At 43.1% G+C, this 21,288-nt stretch overlaps 1 protein-coding gene across 7 annotated transcripts in view; it reads right to left on the reverse strand.

Moving 5' to 3' along the window:
* The window catches only part of LOC135212618 (tigger transposable element-derived protein 1-like), a gene marked incomplete at its 5' end in the record, with an annotated part of 202,256 nt that extends 181,309 nt beyond the window's left edge, over positions 1-20,947 (reverse strand). For all 7 annotated transcript variants that reach the window (XM_064246201.1, XM_064246200.1, XM_064246205.1 and 4 more), the window contains 2 exon segments: positions 6,358-6,456; positions 20,839-20,947. In XM_064246201.1, coding sequence (XP_064102271.1) covers positions 6,358-6,456; positions 20,839-20,947 — 208 coding nt within the window.
* Positions 20,948-21,288: the final 341 nt, after the last annotated feature.

A 21,288-nucleotide genomic window follows, 5' to 3' on the forward strand; every position in this document is an offset into this window, starting at 1 on the left:
CCTGGGAGCGAGATGAAGCCGATCAGACGCACCCTCCATTGCAATGGGGAAACACTAATTCACTTCTTTACTTCTAATAGCTCGCTTTTGGAGCTATATTCCTTTATCTTCAAATTGCAATATGAATTTGTAGTTCTGTAAAGTAAGAAGTGATGAGGATACAACACTACTAGTACTGTTAATGCTCTAACTGCTCGTTAGTACGAGAGCTATAAAACTTCTAAAGGAAGCGTAACTAGTTCTATGTTTTTCTGACTTCCTCGATAAGGAAGTTAGCCTCAGTCGATTTTAAATTTTATTACCCATTAATGAATAAATATTAATATTTCCCTTCTTGCAAACTATGTAAGTGTCTACCGAAAACTTCGGTAGTTACACGTAATGTATTCTTCGAAATTTTCGAAGCCAAATTCGTTAAAACAGTTAATAAACGTATGCCGAACCAAAGACCCAGTACTTCCCTGCAAAAGATAGCCCAGAAGATCGATGGCGATGAAACACGAAAATCCAAATCAGGAGGAACTGCAAACGTATGTTTACATTCCAAACGATAGAGAAAATCTCTTAGAAAACGGGAATGGTTCCTATTCCCGCCACCCAGCGGCGGGGCGGTAGATCACCTGACCTACCTGTAGCGTGTGCCGCGAAATTCGAATTTCTATCGGGGACGACGGAGTCTATAGCTAAGTATATATCTGACAGGTAAGTTAAATGCATAAAATAAAATATCATATGAAATTTTCATAGCTACAAACCTGAGGTCTTAAGAATAGGATAATTTCTAGCGCCTAGCTGGATCTGGTTAAAAACCAGATGAAAGCAAGGAATCTTGTGATATCTGGCAACGCATGCGTAGATCGGGTGAAGAATGGTCAAAGACCATTCCCCTACGACAACGCGTCAGTCTTTTCTTTGACTGCCTAGGCGAGAATCGTGTTAACCTCTCTTGGTCTTTACCTGATTCATGGCCCGTTTCGCTGTGTTTAGTGTGTGTGTGTTTGGCTGATATGGATTCTTCTGCTCCTTCTCGGCCTCGTCAACGTGTGTGCCCCGGAATTCTAGGTTTTCTGTGTTTTCGTTTTTCGGCTTCGGCATCGACTGACCCGCACATCACGTGCAGTAGGTGCCATTCTAATTTTTGTACTATATTGAATCCTTACACGGAATGCCGGCCATGGCCTAGAGCAGTGAAAGTCGTTTTATAGCAAGAGAACATTGGAGGGTTTCTACTCTTCCTTCATGGGAAGGGTTTTTTGCCTCTTCCCGATGCTTCGTCTCCTGCAGTATTCACCCCCCATAGTAGCGTTGTTCCTGTGTCTCCTTCCTTTTCTTCCCTTGATTCGTCGCTGGAAGTATCTGGAGGCCACAAGGCTGATGTTTGTAATGTCGCCCCTTCTTCTTCAGGAGTTAACTTAATTCCCGGGAAGGGGGAGGCTTTTTCATCATTCTCATTTCTTCCAGAGTTGGAGGCATCTAAGATGGCAGCAATTTGGAAGACGCTCGGGCTAGGGGGTACCCCGTCCTTGGAAGGGTTGCTTGCGCACTTTTTGGAGGCTCGCTACCCCCGCCCCTCCTCAGGCTAGCAAGGACATCCCCCTTCCTCCTGGCCTTGTTTTCGTGGGTAGCCGAGGTCAGCCATCTTGTACTACTCCACCAGTGACTGTTGCCGCTTCTTTGAGTCGGAGGGAGGCTGTGGTGTCAGCCCCGTTGAGGACGTCACGGGATCCATCGTTGTGTATTCCTCCTCCAGTGGCGTCTGATTCCCCTTCACACTGAGGGAAAGCCATAATGTCATCACCTCTTGTGACGTTATTCCCAGTCATCTCCTCTGTACTGCCTCTCTCAGTCATGACGTCATCTCTGCTGCCCAGTTCGCTATCTCTCCCTTCCATGTCATCAGAGCCTTCTCTTGCAGATCAGTCTGAGGTTATATGCCAGGTAGTGCTTAAAAGAGGTTGGACTCTGTTTTGGATGATAAGTGGGCTGCCTTGTCGGTTGGGAGGATTGGAAGGAAATACGTTACTTCGTCCCTGCCTCCTGCGAAGAGATCGCTTAAGGAATCAGTACTGTCTTCCTCTCCCTCTTCTGCCACTACGCCACGTTGGTGTATCAATCGTTGAAAGGCTAAGGACTTTGCTCTTTCTTCGCCTACAAGGGAGAAACATCGCGGATGTGTTCTCAAATTTTGGTGTTTCAGAGTGTTAGTGTATCTTCCCTTGTGCAATCTGCAGCGGCTGCTTTGTCCTCTGCATCGAATCATGGGGGTGTTGCAACCTCCCCCATCCATGCACATCACAAGCATATTGCAACCTCCCCTGCCCGTGCATCATGTCTGTGCACATGATGCAAGCGCTCCTTCTTCTCCAAGGCCTATTCGTCGCTGTAAGCATCTCAAGGTGCCTGTCAAGAGGTCGAAGGTGGTGAGCGCGAAGTTGCTGCAGCAGGAGTGTTTGCCTGCCCCTCTCACCGATGCTTCTAAGAGTTCAATTCTCGAGAATTCTCCTTCGATCTTGAGTGTTCGGGATTCCTCTCCAACTCACGTTCGTAAGTCTGCCACGGCCGTCACCATTCACAGACATGTTAATGAATCATCTGTTGGAGGAGAACGTAGTGATGTTCCTAGTGTTATAGTGGGTTCGTCTCAAGAGCCGACACGTGGACCCAGCCCAGACAGGTTAGTTGGTGTTTCGGGCTGTTTGGCTGCTGATCTTTCGGTTAATTTTAATGAAGAAGGTGCCTTAGAGGAGCCTACACATCCTTCTCGTCGTCGGTCTCTGTTGCCGGAGCTAGAGGAGGGAGACACGCAAGAGTTTTTGTCTTCTTTTTCAGAAGTTGTTGATCTCATTCGTGGGTTCAACAATTTGGAAAGTAGGTCTCAGGCTCGGTCGTCTTCATTTCTTCTTGCTTGGAAGCCTTTATGGGAGCTATGCAGAATCCCAAATCATCTCTTCAGCCTCCCTAGTCAGGGCACGTCCAGTCGGTCTTGCATAAGGTTAACGCCTCTGTTTCGGACCAGGATGGTTCGCTTCGCTCTAGGGGCTCTGCCTAGACACTACTCCCGCCTCTCACGGGGTATAGGAAGAACTATGCTACGAACTCTACTTTTTTAATGTCGCGCCATCTTAACCCAGATGTCATTCACCTGAAGCCAGATTGACTTTGGAGCAGGTGAGGTCGGTGGCTCCGTCTTTGTCTCCGCAGGATGCTTCAGCATTGGAATCTACAGCAGCCTCCATGTTGCACACGGTTTCTTGGCTGGACTTCTGGTCTGTGGTCATTGCCAAGATAGCTTCTGACAAGTCCCCAGAAAGGTTGGTGAGCGCATCCCTGTTCCAGTCCAGAGGCAAGGCATTTTTGTATGTGGCTTACTCGGTGTTAATTTATGGGCTAACCTTCTGCTGATTAGAATGTGATAGGCCAGCGTTGGGCTGACACCAAAGACAAACTGGTGCACCAGGCCATGTCTAAGTCGCAGTCTCATCCTCAGAGATGTCCGGCTCCTCCTCCTCCCCCTGTCCAGTAGCAACCAAGAAAATTGTCATCTGGTAGTCCTTCGAGGAATTCAAGTTTGGCAGGGCCTTCCGGTTCGACTCAGCCTAGGTCAGAGGATCAATGTCCCTTTTGCTCTCGTTCCTGTAGGCCAAGAAGGGGGCCAAGGGGCAGAGGTAAAGATGGCCATTGGTAGGTTAGGCGCCTCTCCCTCTCCTGTGCCTCAGGGGGGGACCTGACAGGCCATTAGGCCAAGTGGCAGAGTTATGGGGCAGAGAAGTGGGTGGTAGATAACCTTCAGGTGGGGTACCTACTGGCATTCAATTTCTCTCCTCCTCTGTCAGACAAACCGCAGCTCAGGAAGGCATATCCTCCAGATTCTCTGAAGTTCTTGGCTCTTCGGGAGGAAGTGCAGAAGATGCTGGACAAGGATGCGATAGAGGAAGTGGTGCATCCGTCTCCGGAGTTTTACAGTCACATCTTCTTGGTGCTCAAGGCATTGGGAGGATGGAGACCTGTGATCGACTTATCCACCTTGAATCACTTCATCAGGAAGATACGGTTCAAGATGGAGACCCCGCGTTCAGTGTTGGCAGCCGTGAGGGTAGGCGACTTCATGCTGACGACAGACTTAAGGGACGCATACTTCCAAATCCCAGTTCATCCAACATCCAGGAAGTTCCTTTGCTTCTCTCTTGGGGACAAGGTCTTTGAGTTCAAAGTCCTATGCTTCTGGCTGACAACAGCCCCTCAAGTGTTCACAAGGGTCTTCTCTCTCGTGTCAAGTTGGGCCCAAGCTCGGGGAATCCGTTTGCTGAGGTACCTCGACGATTAGTTGGTCTTAGCAGTTTCCAGGGAAAAGCTGCAGCAGGACAGGGATCGTCTACTTTGATTTTGTCTGGAACTGGGCATCGTAGTCAACCAGGAAAAGTCGAACCTCGTACCCAGCCATAGGGTTCACTACCTGGGCATGGTCATCGACACAACAGTGGCAAAAGTTTTCCCGTCAGATCAGGGATTGGAGAAGTTGCAGGTGGTGGCGCGCAACTTCCTGTCGGAACCACATCAGTCAGCTCATCAGTGGCAGGTTCTTCTGGGAGTGTTGTCATCCCTGGAGAAGCTGGCCCCTCATGGGCGTCTTCATCTTCGGTCTCTGCAATGGAGACTGGGAGGATTCTGGTCTCCGGTGGGGGATTCACCCCTGTTAATGGTTCCTCTGTCTCTGGAAGTGAGAGAGGATCTTCGTTGGTGGTTGGACGACCAGAATCTTTCATAGGGTGTCCCTCTGCGTTCTCTTCCACCGGACTTCTTTCTGTTCTCGGACGCCTCCCTCGCAGGTTGGGCGGCCTCATCGCTTCAGGCTTTTGGAGGACAAGCAGCAACATATCAATGTCTTGGAGTTGAAGGCAGCATTCCTGGGTCTGAAGGAGTTTCGAGAGAAGGTAGGTCATTCTGTGGTTCTCATGTCAGACAACACCACGGTGGTAGCCTATGTGAACAGACAGGGAGGCCTGGTTTCTCATCAACTTCACGCCTTGACCATCGAGGTTCACCAGTGGGCGGTCAGCAATTAGGTAGAGCTCTCAGCCAGATATATCCCAGGCAATCGGAATGTGGTTGCAGACACTCAGTCGTCGGGATCAGATCCTAGGCACAGAGTGGCAGAGTGGTACCTTCATCAAGTGGTAGCAGACAAGCTTTTCCAGGTTTTGGGTAAACCCATTTTGGACCTTTTTGCGACGCGCTTCAACAGGAAGCTGGAGATATTCTGTTCAATTGTCCCAGTTCCTTTAGCATTGGCAGAGGACGCATTCCAACATCCCTGGGACAACCTGGAGGTGTATGCCTTCCCTTGGTTTTGGGACAACCTGGAGGTGTATGCCTTCCCTTGGTTTTGTTTGATCCGTCAAGTTCTGAACAGGCTAATGAGTTCACAGGGTCTCAGGATGACTTTGGTAGCCCCTCTGTGGCCTCAGGCAGAATGGTTCCCAGATCTGCTGTCTGTTGTCATAGGTTCCGAGGGAGATTCCAAGTAAGTAAAATACCTGGGAACAGTATTTCAATTACAAAAATTGGCATGAATACTGAATATTGCCAATTTTATAGTATTCTTAAAAATATACCTATCTATAATTTTATTATTTAATTGCTATACATGAGATTCTTTCTATAATTTTATAGAGAATATATTGGGCTGATCACTGAACTTTTCAGAAATAAGATTACTCAAGTTGTTTGTGTGTGACAGCTAAAAGAGTGACCATGGGTGTAGTATGTGGTTGCGACTAGTGACCACCAAGTGTCCTCAAACCATAGCACTTTGAGCAGGATTTTTTTCTTCTAATACCTGTGTTTGAATAATCCCAAGACATATTGCTCTGCACATTTAATGGTACAGTAAAACCTGCAAAACATCTTGCTTGGGTGTAGGCATAAAGAACTTTACTGGTAGCATAAAATCAGGCAGGCAAATACATACAGTACTTTGGGTGTCCAAAGGCAGTTAGTCATATCTCAAGTTTTCTGACTAATTAAAACAGAAAAATTCACAAAATTTTATCTACAAATTGTATTATTGGTAAAAGTTAAAAATAAAAACACCTGAACTATGTTCCTCCTTTATGTTTACATTAAAATTAAGAATATCAAGTGGGCAATTTTTCTAGGTAGAGTTTAAAAAGGGAGGCAAGAGGATAATGACCTATCACAGAGGCACTGGTCTGAGTGTTAGGTAATGTAGGATTCAATTGGCAGTTACACCCTGCCAGTTGAATAAGGCATTCCTTTATGTTTATTAAAAGCTTCATATCATCTGATATCATTCTGATGTTTGAAAATGTAATGAAGATTGAATCTATTCAGGCTAACCTTCTCTTGACTGATCTTGCGTCTTTCCTCCTCCTCTTTTTTCAGTCTTTCCTCCAGGGTGTGTTGCTGGTTGTCTAACTGAGTCTGCAGTGCCCTGACCTACAAAAATATGTTTCCAATAATCATCAAATGCAGTATGTATACACTAGGACCTATGTTATAAACAAATTCAGAGAGCGATTATTAGTGAAGTCATTACATCAAGTATTCTGCAAGAAACATCCATTCTACACAACACAGTGCTAAAATATACTTGAACAAAAAATTAATTAAATTTACAAACAAAATTTTACGGATAAATATGAACCTGATGTAGTTAACTGGTGTGCTCATTGACCACACAAATAAGCCCACACTTGACACTTACTTATCTCATATTAAATGAAAGGTACCAAATTCTATTAGTAAAACATGACTGTTCATCAGCGTGTAACGAAAAACAAACAGATACCAGCTCATTGTGAATTTAGCAAACACTAATATATTGCAGTGAAATTCATAAAACAATTACAATGATAATGAATTTTTCAAAAACTTATGTTTGATAAATGGAAAAAAATATATAGTATACATATACATATACACACATATATATGTATGTATGAATATACATATATATATATATACACAGGCAATCCCCGGGTTACGACGGTCTCTGCTTATGCCGTTCCGAAGTTACGACGCTTTTCAATTATATTCATCAGACTTATTTCCAGGGTTACGACGCCTACAACGCTAATCTGGCAGAAGAAATATGACACCAAAAATGCAGAATAATCAATATTTGAATTTTTTTTTTGAAAAATGCCCTAAGAATGCAGTTTACATAGTTTTCAATGCACCCAAAGCATTAAAAGTAATGTTTTCTTAGGATTTTTGACAATGTTATGGCTTACGACGATTTTCGGCTTACGATACGTCTCAAGAACGGATAACCCCCTAGTAAACCCGGGGACTGCCTGTATGTATATATATATATATATATATATATATATATATATATATATATATATATATATATATATATATATACTAAATATACCACACACATATATATATATATATATATATATATATATATATATATATATATATATATATATACTATATGCTTTGGGTGCATTGAAAACTATGTAAACTGCATTCTTATGGCATTTTTCATTAAAAAAAAAAACCATCAAAATATTGATTATTCTGCATTTTTGGTGTCATATTTCATCTGCCAGATGAGCATTGAAGGCGTCGTAACCCTGGAACATGCATCGTAACCCTGGAAATAATGTCTGATGAATATAATTGAAAAGCGTCGTAAGCCGAGACCGTCGTAACCCGGGGACTGCCTGTGTATATATATATGTTTATATATATAAGTATAACTAAAATATATAAATAAATATATCTATATATATATATATATATATCTTATATATAAATATATATATATAGATATATATATATTTATTACACACACACCATACAGTAGTACCTCGAGATACGAAATTAATCCGTTCCGAGGCGCCTTTCGTATCATGAGTTTTTCTTATCTTGGACCACATTTTACATGTAAAATGGCTAATCCATTTCAAGCCCTCCAAAAACACCCCAGTAATTTTCATAATAAAGCTAACCCTCATACGCCGAATCGGTAAAAAAAAATTGTCTCCCGTGTGCCGGAGGTGTTTCAGAGTGAGCGCGGAAGCGGAAAAAATATTTTTTTCAAAAAATCACAGCATGCTTAGTTTTCAAGATTAAGAGTTCATTTTTGGCTCCTTTTTTTGTCATTGCCTGAAGTTTAGTATGCAACCATCAGAAATGAAAAAAATTATCATTATCGTATATAAATAATGCGATATATGATAGTGCAAAAACGAAATTCATATATATAATTGTATTCAAATAACGCTGTGCGCAAAACGGTTTTAAAGGTAACAAGTTACTTTTTTTTCGTTGTAATTTACACTACATTGCAATCATTTTTGGTATATAACACATTGTAAAACGATAAAAGCACACAGAGAAAATATTATCACAAAATAATGCATGAATTCCGGTAACACGCTGGACGTAAACATATTTTTTCAAAAACTTCACCATAAATCTAAATATAGTCCTAGACTTCCAATTTCTTTCAAAATGAAGAGAAATGATTGAATATTACTATTTTTCTACTGTAAGAGTATTAGCTTACAATTGCAGTTTTCGACCATATCTGACGAGTTAAAGTTGACCGAATGTCGAATTTTTTTATATATATAGTTTTTATATGCAATTATTTCAAAATAAGAAAAGCTACAACATTCAAATATTTTTCGTTTTATTCTAAATGAAAATTGCGCACATTTTCATATATAAAACTCTATGAAATGCCTAATATGAAACGGAGCAAATATTCCGAGAATGGTACGTACGCATTTTTTTTTTAAATTCACCATAAATCAAATATTTTGCTAGAGACTTTGAATTTGTTTCAAGATGAAGATAAATGACTGAATATTACTAGACTGTAAGAGTTTTAGCTTACAATTGCGTTTTTTTACCATTTCGGTAGAGTCAAAGTTGACCGAACATGGTTTTTCTTCTATTTATTGTGATTTATATGCAAATATTTCAAAATGAGAAAAGCTACAACCTTCAATTATTTTTTGTTGTATTCTACATAAAATTGCGCACATTTTCATATATAAAACTATATGTAACGGCTAATTTAAAATGGTGTAAACATTACCACAATCGAACATATGATTTTTTCGGAAGAGTTTACCGCGCGGACGTAAAGAAAATGTTATTTTTTTCATAAATTCACCATAAATCAAAATATTGTGCTAGATACTTCCAATTTGTTGCAAAATGAAGGTAAATGCTTGAATATTACTAGAATATAAGCGTTTTAGCTTACAATTGCGTTTTTCGACCATTTCGGAAGAGTCAAAGTTGACCGAAGGTTGAAATTTTGGCAATTATCATTATTTATATGAAAATATCTCAAAACTGATAAAAGCTACAACCATGGGTTGTTTTTGTTTTTAGTTGTATTGTGCATGAAATTGCGCACATTTCCATATATAAACTTTATATAACGGCTAATTTTAAAATGGTGCAAACTTTACCACAATCGCATGTATGATTTTTTTCGGAAGAGTTACCGCGCGGACATAAAAATTAGTCGCAAAATGAAGGTAAATGATTGAATATTACTAAAATATAAGAGTTTTAGTTTACAATTGCGTTTTTCGACCATTTCGGTAGAGTCAAAGTTGACCGAAGGTTGAAATTTTGGCAATTATCGTTATTTATATGAAAATATCTCAAAACTGATAAAAGCTACAATCATGAGTATTTTATTGTTGTATTCTACATAAAAATGCGCACATTTTCACATATAATACTTCATGTAACGGCTAATTTACATGGTACAAAAATTTTGTCAAAGTGACGAAATAATTTCCGAGATGTGTCACAGATACTTTTTAGTGCTTCAAGAAAGAAATTTGCGCTTTCGCGCTTGCGCGCCTGCGTAACGATTGTAAACAAAACAACACCTTGATCCGTGAACTCCCAGCATCCCCCAAGGTGCGTGATTCAAAAGTTTTAGGCTGGTAGGCCTATAAGTATTTTTCCGCGAATTTTAAAAAAAACTTTTGTAAGTCGACGTAAAATACGTCCAGTCGGCACACGGGAGACAAAAAATGTCGACGTAAAATATGTCCAGTCGGTGTAAGAGGGCTAAAGTGACCTATAAACAATGAAATACTACAACAATTTGGACCATTCAATACCTAAATTAAGAATAAAAATGCAAAACCTGTAAATAAAGTGTATATTAGTGTACAAGAAATATTATTACTGTAACGTAAAATGTGGAAGCTTACCTTTCGAGTGAGGCTATCTCCGAAAGTGGCGGCAGAGGAGGAGGAGGACAAACAGCAGATAACGTACGTACGTACGTACACTTAACTTTACGAAAACATAAAAAATTTAAGGAGAACTATAAAAACTAAAATTAAACAAAGAAACACATTAACAAAACTGTAACACTTAACTCTCTCATATCCGCTTAGTTTTGAGTACTGTGTCCCCAGATATCTGAGGTGTCTGGGAGCGCTCGACAGCGCGAAAAAATGATATTGTTATAATACAATAAAGTTTCATACATACTTACCTGGCAGATATATACATAGCTAAGACTCCGTCGTCCCCGACAGAAATTCAAATTTCGCGCCACTCGCTACCGGTAGGTCAGGTGATCTACCTGCCTGCCCTGGGTGGCAGGACTAGGAACCATTCCCGTTTTCTATCATATTTTCTCTCTTCCACCTGTCTCCTGCGGGGAGGCTGGGTGGGCCATTAATCGTATATATCTGCCAGGTAAGTATGTATGAAACTTTATTGTATTATAACAATATCATTTTCATACAATGAACTTACCTGTCAGATATATACATAGCTGATTGGCACCCTTTGGTGGAGGGTCAGAGACAGCTAATATGGAATAGACAGGTAAACAACATATGTTGTAGGTATAAAAGAAAAAACCTTGGTTCCTACCTGATAGGTGGTAGACTTCGTGGCTGTAGCCCGGTAGTCTGCATCACCTCAAGACTTTAGCGAGATATTAGATCTATGGCTAGAGTTCTTGTGGGTCTGTCGATGGGTATAAGAACCGCTTACTCGGCAGAGCCTAAAAGGACTTTGTCAATGGGTACTGGACCACTTCTATGACAACACACCTTGTGAAGGAGCATAACCAATCCCGACCACCTGATCCTAACCACCATGTTAGTATATAGAATTGCTCTGAGTTATCCCCGAACTCATAACAAACAACCCATAACTCGAAACGAAAAACACTTTTATAAAAAATTCTCAAAAAAAATGTTAATACTCCCCTAAAAGATATCACAAGAGTTCCTTACTGAACAACAGTGACTGGCCGCCAGTGCAGCACCAAGCCCTCTTTGTCAGCAGGAATCTAGAACATATCTAGTAGAAGGTATGTACAAATTTAAGGATTGGTGTTTGCTCCCGTACCCAGTATTGTATCCGCCGATACAAAAGGTCCCAGAGAAAAACATTTCTCGTAGGTCACGCGAACGTCTTTAAGATAGTGAGATGCAAAAACTGAATTGCACCTCCAATATGTCGTGTCAATGATTTTCTTTAATGACATATTCTTCTTAAAAGAGAGAGACGTCGCCACTGCTCTAACTTCATGGGCTTTTACTCTTAAAAGCGGAAAAGAGTCGTCAGGGCAGAACTTGTGAGCATCCGTAATGACGCTCCTAATGAAGAAAGCTAATGCGTTCTTAGACATGATTCTTGTGTGGGGTCCTTAATCGAACACCAAAGACTTTGTCTAGAGCCTCCCATTTGTTTCTTTCTTTGTAAGAAGAACTTCAAGGCTCTTACCGGGCAAAGAGACCTCTCTGTTTCTCTCCCTACTAGACTCGATAAGCCTTTGATCTCGAATCTCTTGGGCCAGGGATTCGATGGATTTTCATTCTTTCGCTAGAAAAAGAGTTTCTAAACGAGCAAAAGGCCGAGTCTTTGTTAAAGCCGACTTCATCTTCTAGGGCATAAAGTTCGCCCACTCTTTTGGCTGTCGCCAAAGATAGGAGAAACAAGCATTTTCTTGTTATATCCCTGAACGAAGCTACGTGGGGAGGCTCAAATCTGTCAGACGAAAGGAACTTGAGAACTACGTCCAGGTTCCAGCTGGGTGGAGTTAGTTCCTTCAATTTTGTCGTTTCAAACGATCTAATCAAGTCGTGCAGATCTTTATTCTCAGCAATGTCTAGGCCATCTAAATGTTTCTAAATACTGCCGACAGCATGCTCCTGTATCCTTTGATTGTCGATACAGACAAATGAGAGACCTCTCTCAAGAACAAAAGGAAATCGGCGATTTCGGTTATAGAGGTACTGGAGGAGGACAACTTCTTAGACTTACACCACCTTCTGAATACCTCCCACTTCGACTGATAGACTCGTCTAGTGGAAGCTCTGCGGGCTCTAGCGATAGCGCTTGCAGCTTCGCGAGAAAACCCCCTCGCTCTGACAAGTCTTTCGATAGTCGAAAGGCAGTCAGAGCGAGAGCGGGGAGGTTTTGATGAAACCTCTCGAAGTGTGGCTGTCTGAGAAGATCCATCCTTTTTGGAAGGGATCTTGGGAAGTCTACTGTCCACTCCAGCACCTCTGCAAACAATCTTGTGCTGGCCAAAACGGGGCTATCAGGGTCATCCTTGTCCCGTTGGACGCTACGAACTTTCTCAACACTTGTCCCAGGATTTTGAAAGGGGGAAAGCGTACACGTCCACATGAGACCAGTCCAGCAGGAAGGCGTCGACCACGAGAGCTCTTGGGTCTTCCACCACTGAACAAAAGACTTCCAGCCTTTTGGAAAGGAATGTGGCGAACAGATCTACGTGAGGAGTGCCCCAAAGATCCCAAAGACTCTGACACACCTCTGAATGAAGAGTCCATTCTGTGTGAAGGACCTGGCTTCTCCTGCTCAGTCTGTCCGCCCTGATGTTTCTCGTCCCCTGAACAAATCTTGTCAGGAGGGCGATGTTTCTTTGTGAGGCCCAAATTAGCAGATCTCTTGCTATCTCGTAAAGCGACACTGAGTGTGTTCCTCCTTGCTTCCGAATGTAGGACAGGGCTGTAGTGTTGTCCACATTCACTTGGACCACACTGTTCGTCACAAAGGGTTCGAAGAACTTTAGCGCTAAGTGAACTGCTAGAAGTTCTTTGCAATTTATGTGCCAGGACACCTGTGCTGCCTTCCAGGTGCCTGACACTTCTCTCGGTCCTAGTGTTGCTCCCCAACCCTTCTCCGATGCGTCGGAATACAACACTCGGCTTGGGTTCGGAACTTCCAGAGAAATTCCCTTGTTCTCTTTTAGAGGGGACAACCACCATTGCAGGTGTGGTTTCATCTCCATTGGAAGGAGAAAACTGTCGGAGAGAAGTCCCGTCTTCCAGTTCCAAGATCTCCTTAGGAAAAACTGAAGAGGGCGAAGATGTAGTCTTCCTAGAGGAAAGAACTGTTCGAGCGAGGAAAGGGTGCCTAGTAGGCTTAACCATTCCCTCGCCGAAGTTCGTTCTTTCCCTAAGAAGAGAGAGACTTTTTCCAAGCCTCTCACGATTCTCTCTTGCGAAGGAAATACTCGAAAACCCCGAGAATCCATCTGAATCCCCAGATAGACCAAGTTCTGTCTGGGAATCAGCTGTGACTTCTCGAGGTTCACGAGTAGTCCCAACGCCTTTATCAGGTCTAGGGTCAAAGAAAGGTCCTCCAAACACTGTCTCTCTGTTCTGGCCCGATGAGCCAATCGTCTAAATATAGAGAGATGTTGACGCCTTTGAGGTGAAGAAACTCGCCACATTCTTCATCAGGCTTGTGGAAGGACCTGAGGAGCTGTGGATAGGCCGAAACACAGGGCCCTGAACTGAAAGATCCTTCCCCCCGTCATGAAACGGAGGTACTTCTTCGACGAAGGGTGAATCGGGACATGAAAATAGGCGTCCTGGAGATCCAGCGACACCATCCAATCTCCTTGACGTAACGCCGCAAGGACTGAGGCCGAAGTCTCCATAGAGAACTTCTCCTTTCGAACAAACTTGTTCAGAGCGCTGACATCTAGAACTGGTCTCCAGCCCCCCGAGGCTTTCGCAACCAGGAAAAGCCGATTGTAAAACCCCGGAGAGTTTTGCTCTAGAACCAGTTCTATAGCTCTTTTGTCCCACATTTGATTCACCATCAGACGAAGAGTATCCCTCAGTACAGGGTCCCTGTATCTGGCTGACAGTTCCCGCGGAATGGTCATTAGTGGAGGACTGTCTTGGAAGGGGATAAGATATCCCTTCCTGATTATGGACATGGAAGAGGCGTCTGAGTTTATGAGTGACCAGGCGTCCTGCAAATTCGAGAAGCCTGGCCCCCACTGGTGTTTTGGTTTGGAGGCTGTCTGTCTCACTTCTCTTTCTTAAAGGGACGGGAAGGAGCCTTACCTCTCCTCTCAAGACCTCTTCTCTTAGAGGTAGCTCTGGAGAGAGGCCCTCCTCGAAAGGGCTGAACCGTAGAGTCGGTCCTTTCTTGTCAACAGAAACAAGAGGTCTCTTCTTCCTTGCAGTTTGCAGGTGAAGATCCTGAGTCGCCTTCTCAGTCAGTGATCGAGAAATGTCCTTCACTAACTGAGAAGGAAACAGGAAGTCAGACATGGGAGCGAAAACCAGGGCTGCTCTCTGTGAGGGAGAAACCGCCTTGGTTAGGAATGAACTAAAAAAAAAAATACTCCTCTTCTTAAGGAGTACTGCTCCGAAAAGAGAGGAGATTTCTCCCGATCCGTCTTGTACCGCCTTGTCAATACAAGCAAGAATACTCAGAATGACTTCGGGGTCAAGACCATCCGAGTCATGAGCTTTCTTAGACATCACCCCAAGGGACCAGTCTAGGAAATTAAACACTTCCAAAATATGGAAGAGTCCCTTGAGGAGATGATCCGTCTCCGAAATCGCCCAAGACACGCGAGCTCCATTCAGAGCATGTCTCCTTGACGAGTCAACCAAGGTTGAAAAGTCCGCTTCGGCAGCCGCTGGAAGAGAAAGGCCCATGTTCTCCCCAGTTCGGTACCAGAAACCTCTCTTGCCAGAAAGTATGGCTGGAGGCATACAGAAGGTGGTCCTACCGAGGATCCTTCTTAGACAACATCCATCTGTCTAAGGACTGAAGCGCTCTCTTCATAGAGATCGTAGGTCTCATCTTCAAGACCGACGAAGACTTAGGCACAATCGCACTCGAAAACAGTGAACGAGGCGAAGGAGGAGCGGCAGGAGTTAAAGAATCTCCGTATTCTCGTAAAAGAAGGTCAGTCAGAACTTTATAGTTCGAGACTCCTTCTCTACCGTCACCCTCTTCTTCCGAATCTCCTTCTCCACCTTGTGGAGAATCGGCCCGAAAAACGAGAGGATCTTCATCCCGTTCTCTCTCTACTGGTGACGAAACTCCTACCTAGGAGAGGGGCTCATAGAGAGAACCGACTCTCTCTCACGTCTAAAAGAAGTCTCGCGTCTGCTTGACTTCTCGCGCCTGAACAGCTCCTCGCGCTTGGCTGGCGCCTCGCGCTTGTCTGGCGCCTCGCGGTTGTCTGGCGCCTCGCGCGTTGGCTGGCGCTTCACGCTTGGCTGGAGCGTGTAGCCTGGTCTGGCATCTTCCGCGCCTGGCTGATGTCTCGCGCTTGTCTGGCGCCTCACGCAACTCCTCGCGTCTGGCTGGCGCCTCGCGCTTGGCTGGCGCCTCGCGCTTGGCTGAATCCTCACGCCTCACTGGCGCCTCGCGCCTGGCTGGCGCCTCAGGCCTGAGCGTATCCTGATCTAGAGCAACTCGCTCGGATAGATCCTGACGTTTGTACGACTCTTCGCGTCTGGAAGACGTCCCATGTCTGGCGGACGCTTCACGTCTTGGCTGGTGAAAGCAGACGAGAACTTCTTAATAGGAAGTCTAGCGTCCTTCTTGCGAGGGGGAATCCCTTGAAAGAACTCCAACCAAAGAGGAAACAATCTGCTCTTGAACTGCAAGCAAAATCCTCTTGGAAGCCACCCCAGCGTCCTCTTCAATAGAAGAAGCAGGAGAACTCGAAGGAGTGCAATCCTCAAATACAGCTCTAGGAGGCGTCGAAACCAGCTTAGCCTTCTTGATAGAAGAAGGAGCTTCCTCCAAGAAGCGTTCCGGGCTCGAGTCGAACGCGCGCTCTTTCCAATGCCTTTTCAGTGGCCTAGAAAGATCCGAGTCCTTCCAGCCCTCCGGTTTAGGTGAAGGAGAACCAGACGACGAGAAACAATCTCGTAGGACGCTTCTATTTGAGCGGTCCTGAGCAGACTGTAACGAAACAGAACCTGCTGAAGGGACGCCTGACCGTTGGGGATTACCCCACAACCTCCGTACGACTTTCGACTTTCCTACTCCTCTGGGTATGTGAGTTTGGAAGAGGTCTAGGCCTGGGAGCATCGCAGGGACGGTCAGACGCCCCCTCCACAACACTGGGAACACTCACTTCACTTTGTAAATCACAATCACTAGCCTTACCTTGCATGGCCGCCATCTTTGTCTTCATTTTACGAAGAGTAGCCTTCAGATTGGCGATTTCAGAAGCCGAATCCGAATGCAAAGCCTGTGAGGATTCAGATACATAGGGAGAATCATATTCATTAACAAAAGGAGAGTTAGACTCAGAAAAAGGCTCAATAGGCCTTGTACTCACACTCTTTTCGTGCAGCCCGTCTAATCCTATCCCTCTCTAACTTCCTCAAGTAAGAAGTTAGAGTCTTCCATTCATTAGCATCCAACTTTTCACACTCAATACAGGTGTTAGCCAAAGAACAGTCAAACCCCCTACATTTACGACATACAGTGTGAGGATCAAACGAAGCCTTCGGTATCCTCACCTTGCAGCCTACATTCACACACACTCTCACACTAACACTTGAATCAGACATTCTATTAGAAAAATCAAAAGCAAGTCCAAATCCAGTCCACAGTAGCGAATGCCAAAACAACGATCCAGTACGTCACCAAGAAATCCAATAAATGATGATCAATAAAGTCTTGAAAAGCGAATTCCAGTCAAGAGGTAGTAACAACAATGTTGATACCACCGGCGACAGAGAAAATATGATAGAAAACGGGAATGGTTCCTAGTCCTGCCGCCCAGGGCAGGCAGGTAGATCACCTGACCTACCGGTAGCGAGTGGCGCGAAATTTGAATTTCTGTCGGGGACGACGGAGTCTTAGCTATGTATATATCTGACAGGTAAGTTCATTGTATGAAAATTATCATTTTGAAAATTCCGCAAAAATATCAATTTTATACTAACATGTTCATTTGCTGTCCTTTTTTCCTAAATCTTAGTATTCTATGGTGGAATAGTCAGAATAAGAGTCCCAGCCCTCTAACTACGAAAAATGTGAGTTATTTAACAAAAAAAAAAAAAAAAAAAAAAATCTTTACTTTTTATATATATATATTTTTTTTTTTTTTAAGGGCCTATCTCGGTTATTTTTCATTGAAATTCCTTTGTAAATATACGAAAATGTAGAGGAAACGTTGAAAAATAAAGGGAAGGTCAAGAAAAATGGCTTTGGATACGGCAACAGTTTCATTTTGACGTTATAATTTGATAAAAGAAAAAAAAAAAAACTTTTTTACCGTTGTCAACATTTATTGCTAGAATAACAATTTTTTGAAGAGCCCTATCTCGGTTATTTTTCATAGAAATTACTTTGTAAATATACGAAATTGTAGAGGAAAAGTTGAAGAATAAAGGGAGAGTTAAGAAAAATGGCTTTGGGGTCACTGAGAGGGAAGTGTAGGTGCAATCAGCTGATTTCATTGTGAGAATTTTACTACGCCAGGGATTTGTGCATGCGCAGTACAGAAACTACTTTGCTGGCGTATTGAAACCCGAGATACACGGTCCAAGGTATGATCTAGCCTATGGAAATCGCTACTTGTCCGAAAATAAAAAAAAACGCCTCTACCACACGTACGAAAAATTTAGGTAAATTTTACGTACTGCTACGTCAGTTGGATATATAGGGGATAGAGTATTTTTATGTACTATTACGTCAGTTGGACATGGAAGGGTTAACTTACAAAAGTCTTTTTTTCTTTTTTGATTTTTAACTTTTTTTTTACTTTTACGTAGGCTCTCTCAGAATTTCAACTTCATCACCACTTTCAACTTTCTGTTTTTCATCACTTGGTTCTTCCTTTTTGCTTACTCCTGCTAATGCTGAAGGCCTCTTTAAAAAATAACGATCCAAGGAAGTTGCTTCTGCCTACTTTTCACAATGTTCCTGAAACAACTCAGGCAAACATCATCGAACTGCGCAAGCATACGACCTGTGTGAGCCTTTTCAGGGTGTCTTTTTTCAATAAATGATTGTACTTTATGAAAAGCGCCTAGAATATCCTTAATTTCTGCCGTTGTCATAGGCTCCTCCTCCTCTTCCTCGCCGCTGCTAGAGAACTCCTCTTGAACGACGTTATGTTGCATGGCCTCCAACTCCTTCAGGTCATCCGTCGTAAGCTCGTCTTGGTGCTCCTTGAGAAGGTCGTTGATGTCGTCCTCATCGACGATCAGCCCCATGGACTTGCTGATTGCAACGATCTCATCAAGATCTGGTTCCAAAACAGTTTCGGGATCGTCAACTGTTTCTGACTCTGCAGCACCAGCTTCACCCACGTCGAATCCCTCGAAGTCTCAGGCTGGATACGGCATCAGGCCAGAGTTTCCTCCATGAGGAATTCAAGGTTCGCCTCGAAAACCTCCCCTGCCAAGCTTGGTCGATGGAGTCGGATGCAAATGAAAATGTCGAATGCTCCTTCCAAAATTGACGCAAGGTGAGGTTTGTGGTATCGGTGATGTCGAAACATCTCTTGAAAAGATGTTTCGTGTACAGCTTCTTAAAGTTCACTATCACTGCTGGTCCATGGGCTGGAGGAGAGGGGTGGTGTTGGGCTGAAGAAAAAGAATCTTAACGAACGAATACTTCGCTAGGATATCTTCCTCGAGGCCAGGAGGGTGGGGAGGGACATTGTCCAACACCAGCAGACATTTCAGGGGGAGGCGCTTCTCTTGCAAAAATTTCTTCACTGTCGGGCCGAAACACAGATTTACCCACTCCGTGAACAAAAGCCTCGTTACCCAGGCTTATGCATTACCCTCCACATCACTGGAAGCTTCTCCTTCAGCACTTTGTGGGCCTTGAAGGCTCGAGGAGTCTCGGAACGATACACCAGTAGGGCTTCACCTTGCAATCCCCACTGGCGTTTGAACAAAGTTCGAGCGTAAGCCTGTCTTTCATAGGCTTATGCCCGGGTAACTTCTTCTCTTCCTCCGTGATGTACGTCCGACAAGGCATTTTTTTCCAAAAAAGGCTAGTCTCATCACAATTGAAGACTTGCTGAGAACTGTAGCCTTCCTTGGTCATCATCTTGTCGAAAGTCTTCTTAAATGCTTCGCCCGCTTTCGTGTCCGAGCTGGCAGCCTCCCCATGACGCACCAACGAATGGATGCCAGTTCGTTTACGAAATTTCTCGAACCAGCCAAGCGAAGCCTTGAACTCTGGGGTTTGCGTTGAAGTCCCTTCCCCTCCGTCGTCTTCCGCCTGCGCAATCAAATCACCGAAAATAGCGCTGGCCTTGTGGGCGATTACTGTCTCCGTTACCGTATCGCCAGCGATTTCTTTGTCTTTTATCCAGATGAGGAGCAGTCAGTTTCCATCTCGTCGTGCACATGGCTCCTCTTGCTGGACAAAATAGTGATGCCCTTCGATGGTGTACTGCTTTGATGGCATCCTTCTGTTTAAGGATGGTGCCTATTGTCGACGGATTATGGCTGTATTCCTTTGTGATCACACTCAATCGCATACCAGCTTCATACTTCTTGATGATCTCCATCTTTGTCTCCAAAGAGAGCATGCGCTTCTTTCCGTGAATTTCAACTTTCTTGGGACCCATGGCTACGTTATCTTGTACGTAATTTACATATAAGTTAAACAATAAAGTTTCCGCACAACACGATAATAGTACTGCAACTAAATCACTAACGAATTTACGTTACTAAACGAAATCGTTGGACCGAACAAATGCCGCGTGCGTACGATAAAGATGTTGGTACGAAGAGGCCGAGGTAGGCATGCCACCACGTACGTATAAGATGCATGATGGGAGGGATGCTGTCCAATAGGAGAGAAGGATCTCATGGCAGTGACTAGCATCAGGAACCAATGGGAGAGCAGGAGGATGGTGGCGAGTCTACTAGTACTAAGATGGCGGCGCGCCGCGCGAGTTTCAAAATTGTTATCCGGGTGAATCTCGGACATTCAGAAACCTTTCGTATCTTGAAAACTTTTTGTATGAAGAGCCGTTAAATTTTTCGCATTGGCTTTCATATCTCGAGTTTTTCGTAAGTTGAGCCTTTCGTATCTCGAGGTACCAGTGTGTGTGTGTGTGTGTGTGTGTGTGTGTGTGTGTATATGTATGACGGAAACTTAACAAAACTATATCTGCTCCTAAGCTATTCATAAATATATGAGTTAAGGTTGAACTGAAAATTTTCATTACTATTATTACATTGTTCCATAAAAATTATGCAACTAGAAATAAAAAAATAAAAATGAAAGGAAATCCTGAAATGTTCCAAGTCTGGGACTCTCTTGGGGGTGTTGAAAAACTGGTTGACAAACAAAAAAGTGATAAAGTTAACCTGTGAAGAACTACAGGACTTGTGAAAATTTTCCAACCAACTTACATTTATCCTATTGTGAGGACTGAAAATTTTTTTCTGCATGTGAAGAATGAACATTTTTGAAACTAGATGCATCCTACCAACCTTTAGTATCAAGAAAATGAATACATGATACAAATTACATTATTTTAGCTCCCTAACTAAACAATAAAAATGTTTTTTGTTAAATTACCTGATTTTCGAGCTCTTGAGCTAGAGCCTCCTTTTCTTCAAGCATAAACTTTTGTGCTAGAGCACCAGCTGAATATTTTTGTTCCAGTACATCCCTATCCTCCTTATACCTAGAAATTTATGAAGTTCATTGAAAATTGTTAAAATATCCATTTATATTATGTTTGTCTATAATTCATAATTTTTTGCAATTAATGTTTTCATATATACTCAGTACTCAGTAAGTAGTAATTATCTCATTCCAACCATCCAAACCCAAAATAATATAAATTTTCATAATAAAATTTATTATTTGGATACTTACCTACTGTTAAATTTAGCTATATCTCCCCACCGATTAGGCGAGTCGGCATTCAAACAAAAAAAATCGAATGGCTGCCCAGATGACAGTCTAGTTTACCTGTTCTCCAGGTGTATTTCAAATGTTTTAGCTTGTCAGAATTCTCCTTGA

This window comes from Macrobrachium nipponense, chromosome 41 (genome assembly GCF_015104395.2).
Source record: "Macrobrachium nipponense isolate FS-2020 chromosome 41, ASM1510439v2, whole genome shotgun sequence".
NCBI classification, from domain to species: domain Eukaryota; kingdom Metazoa; phylum Arthropoda; class Malacostraca; order Decapoda; family Palaemonidae; genus Macrobrachium; species Macrobrachium nipponense.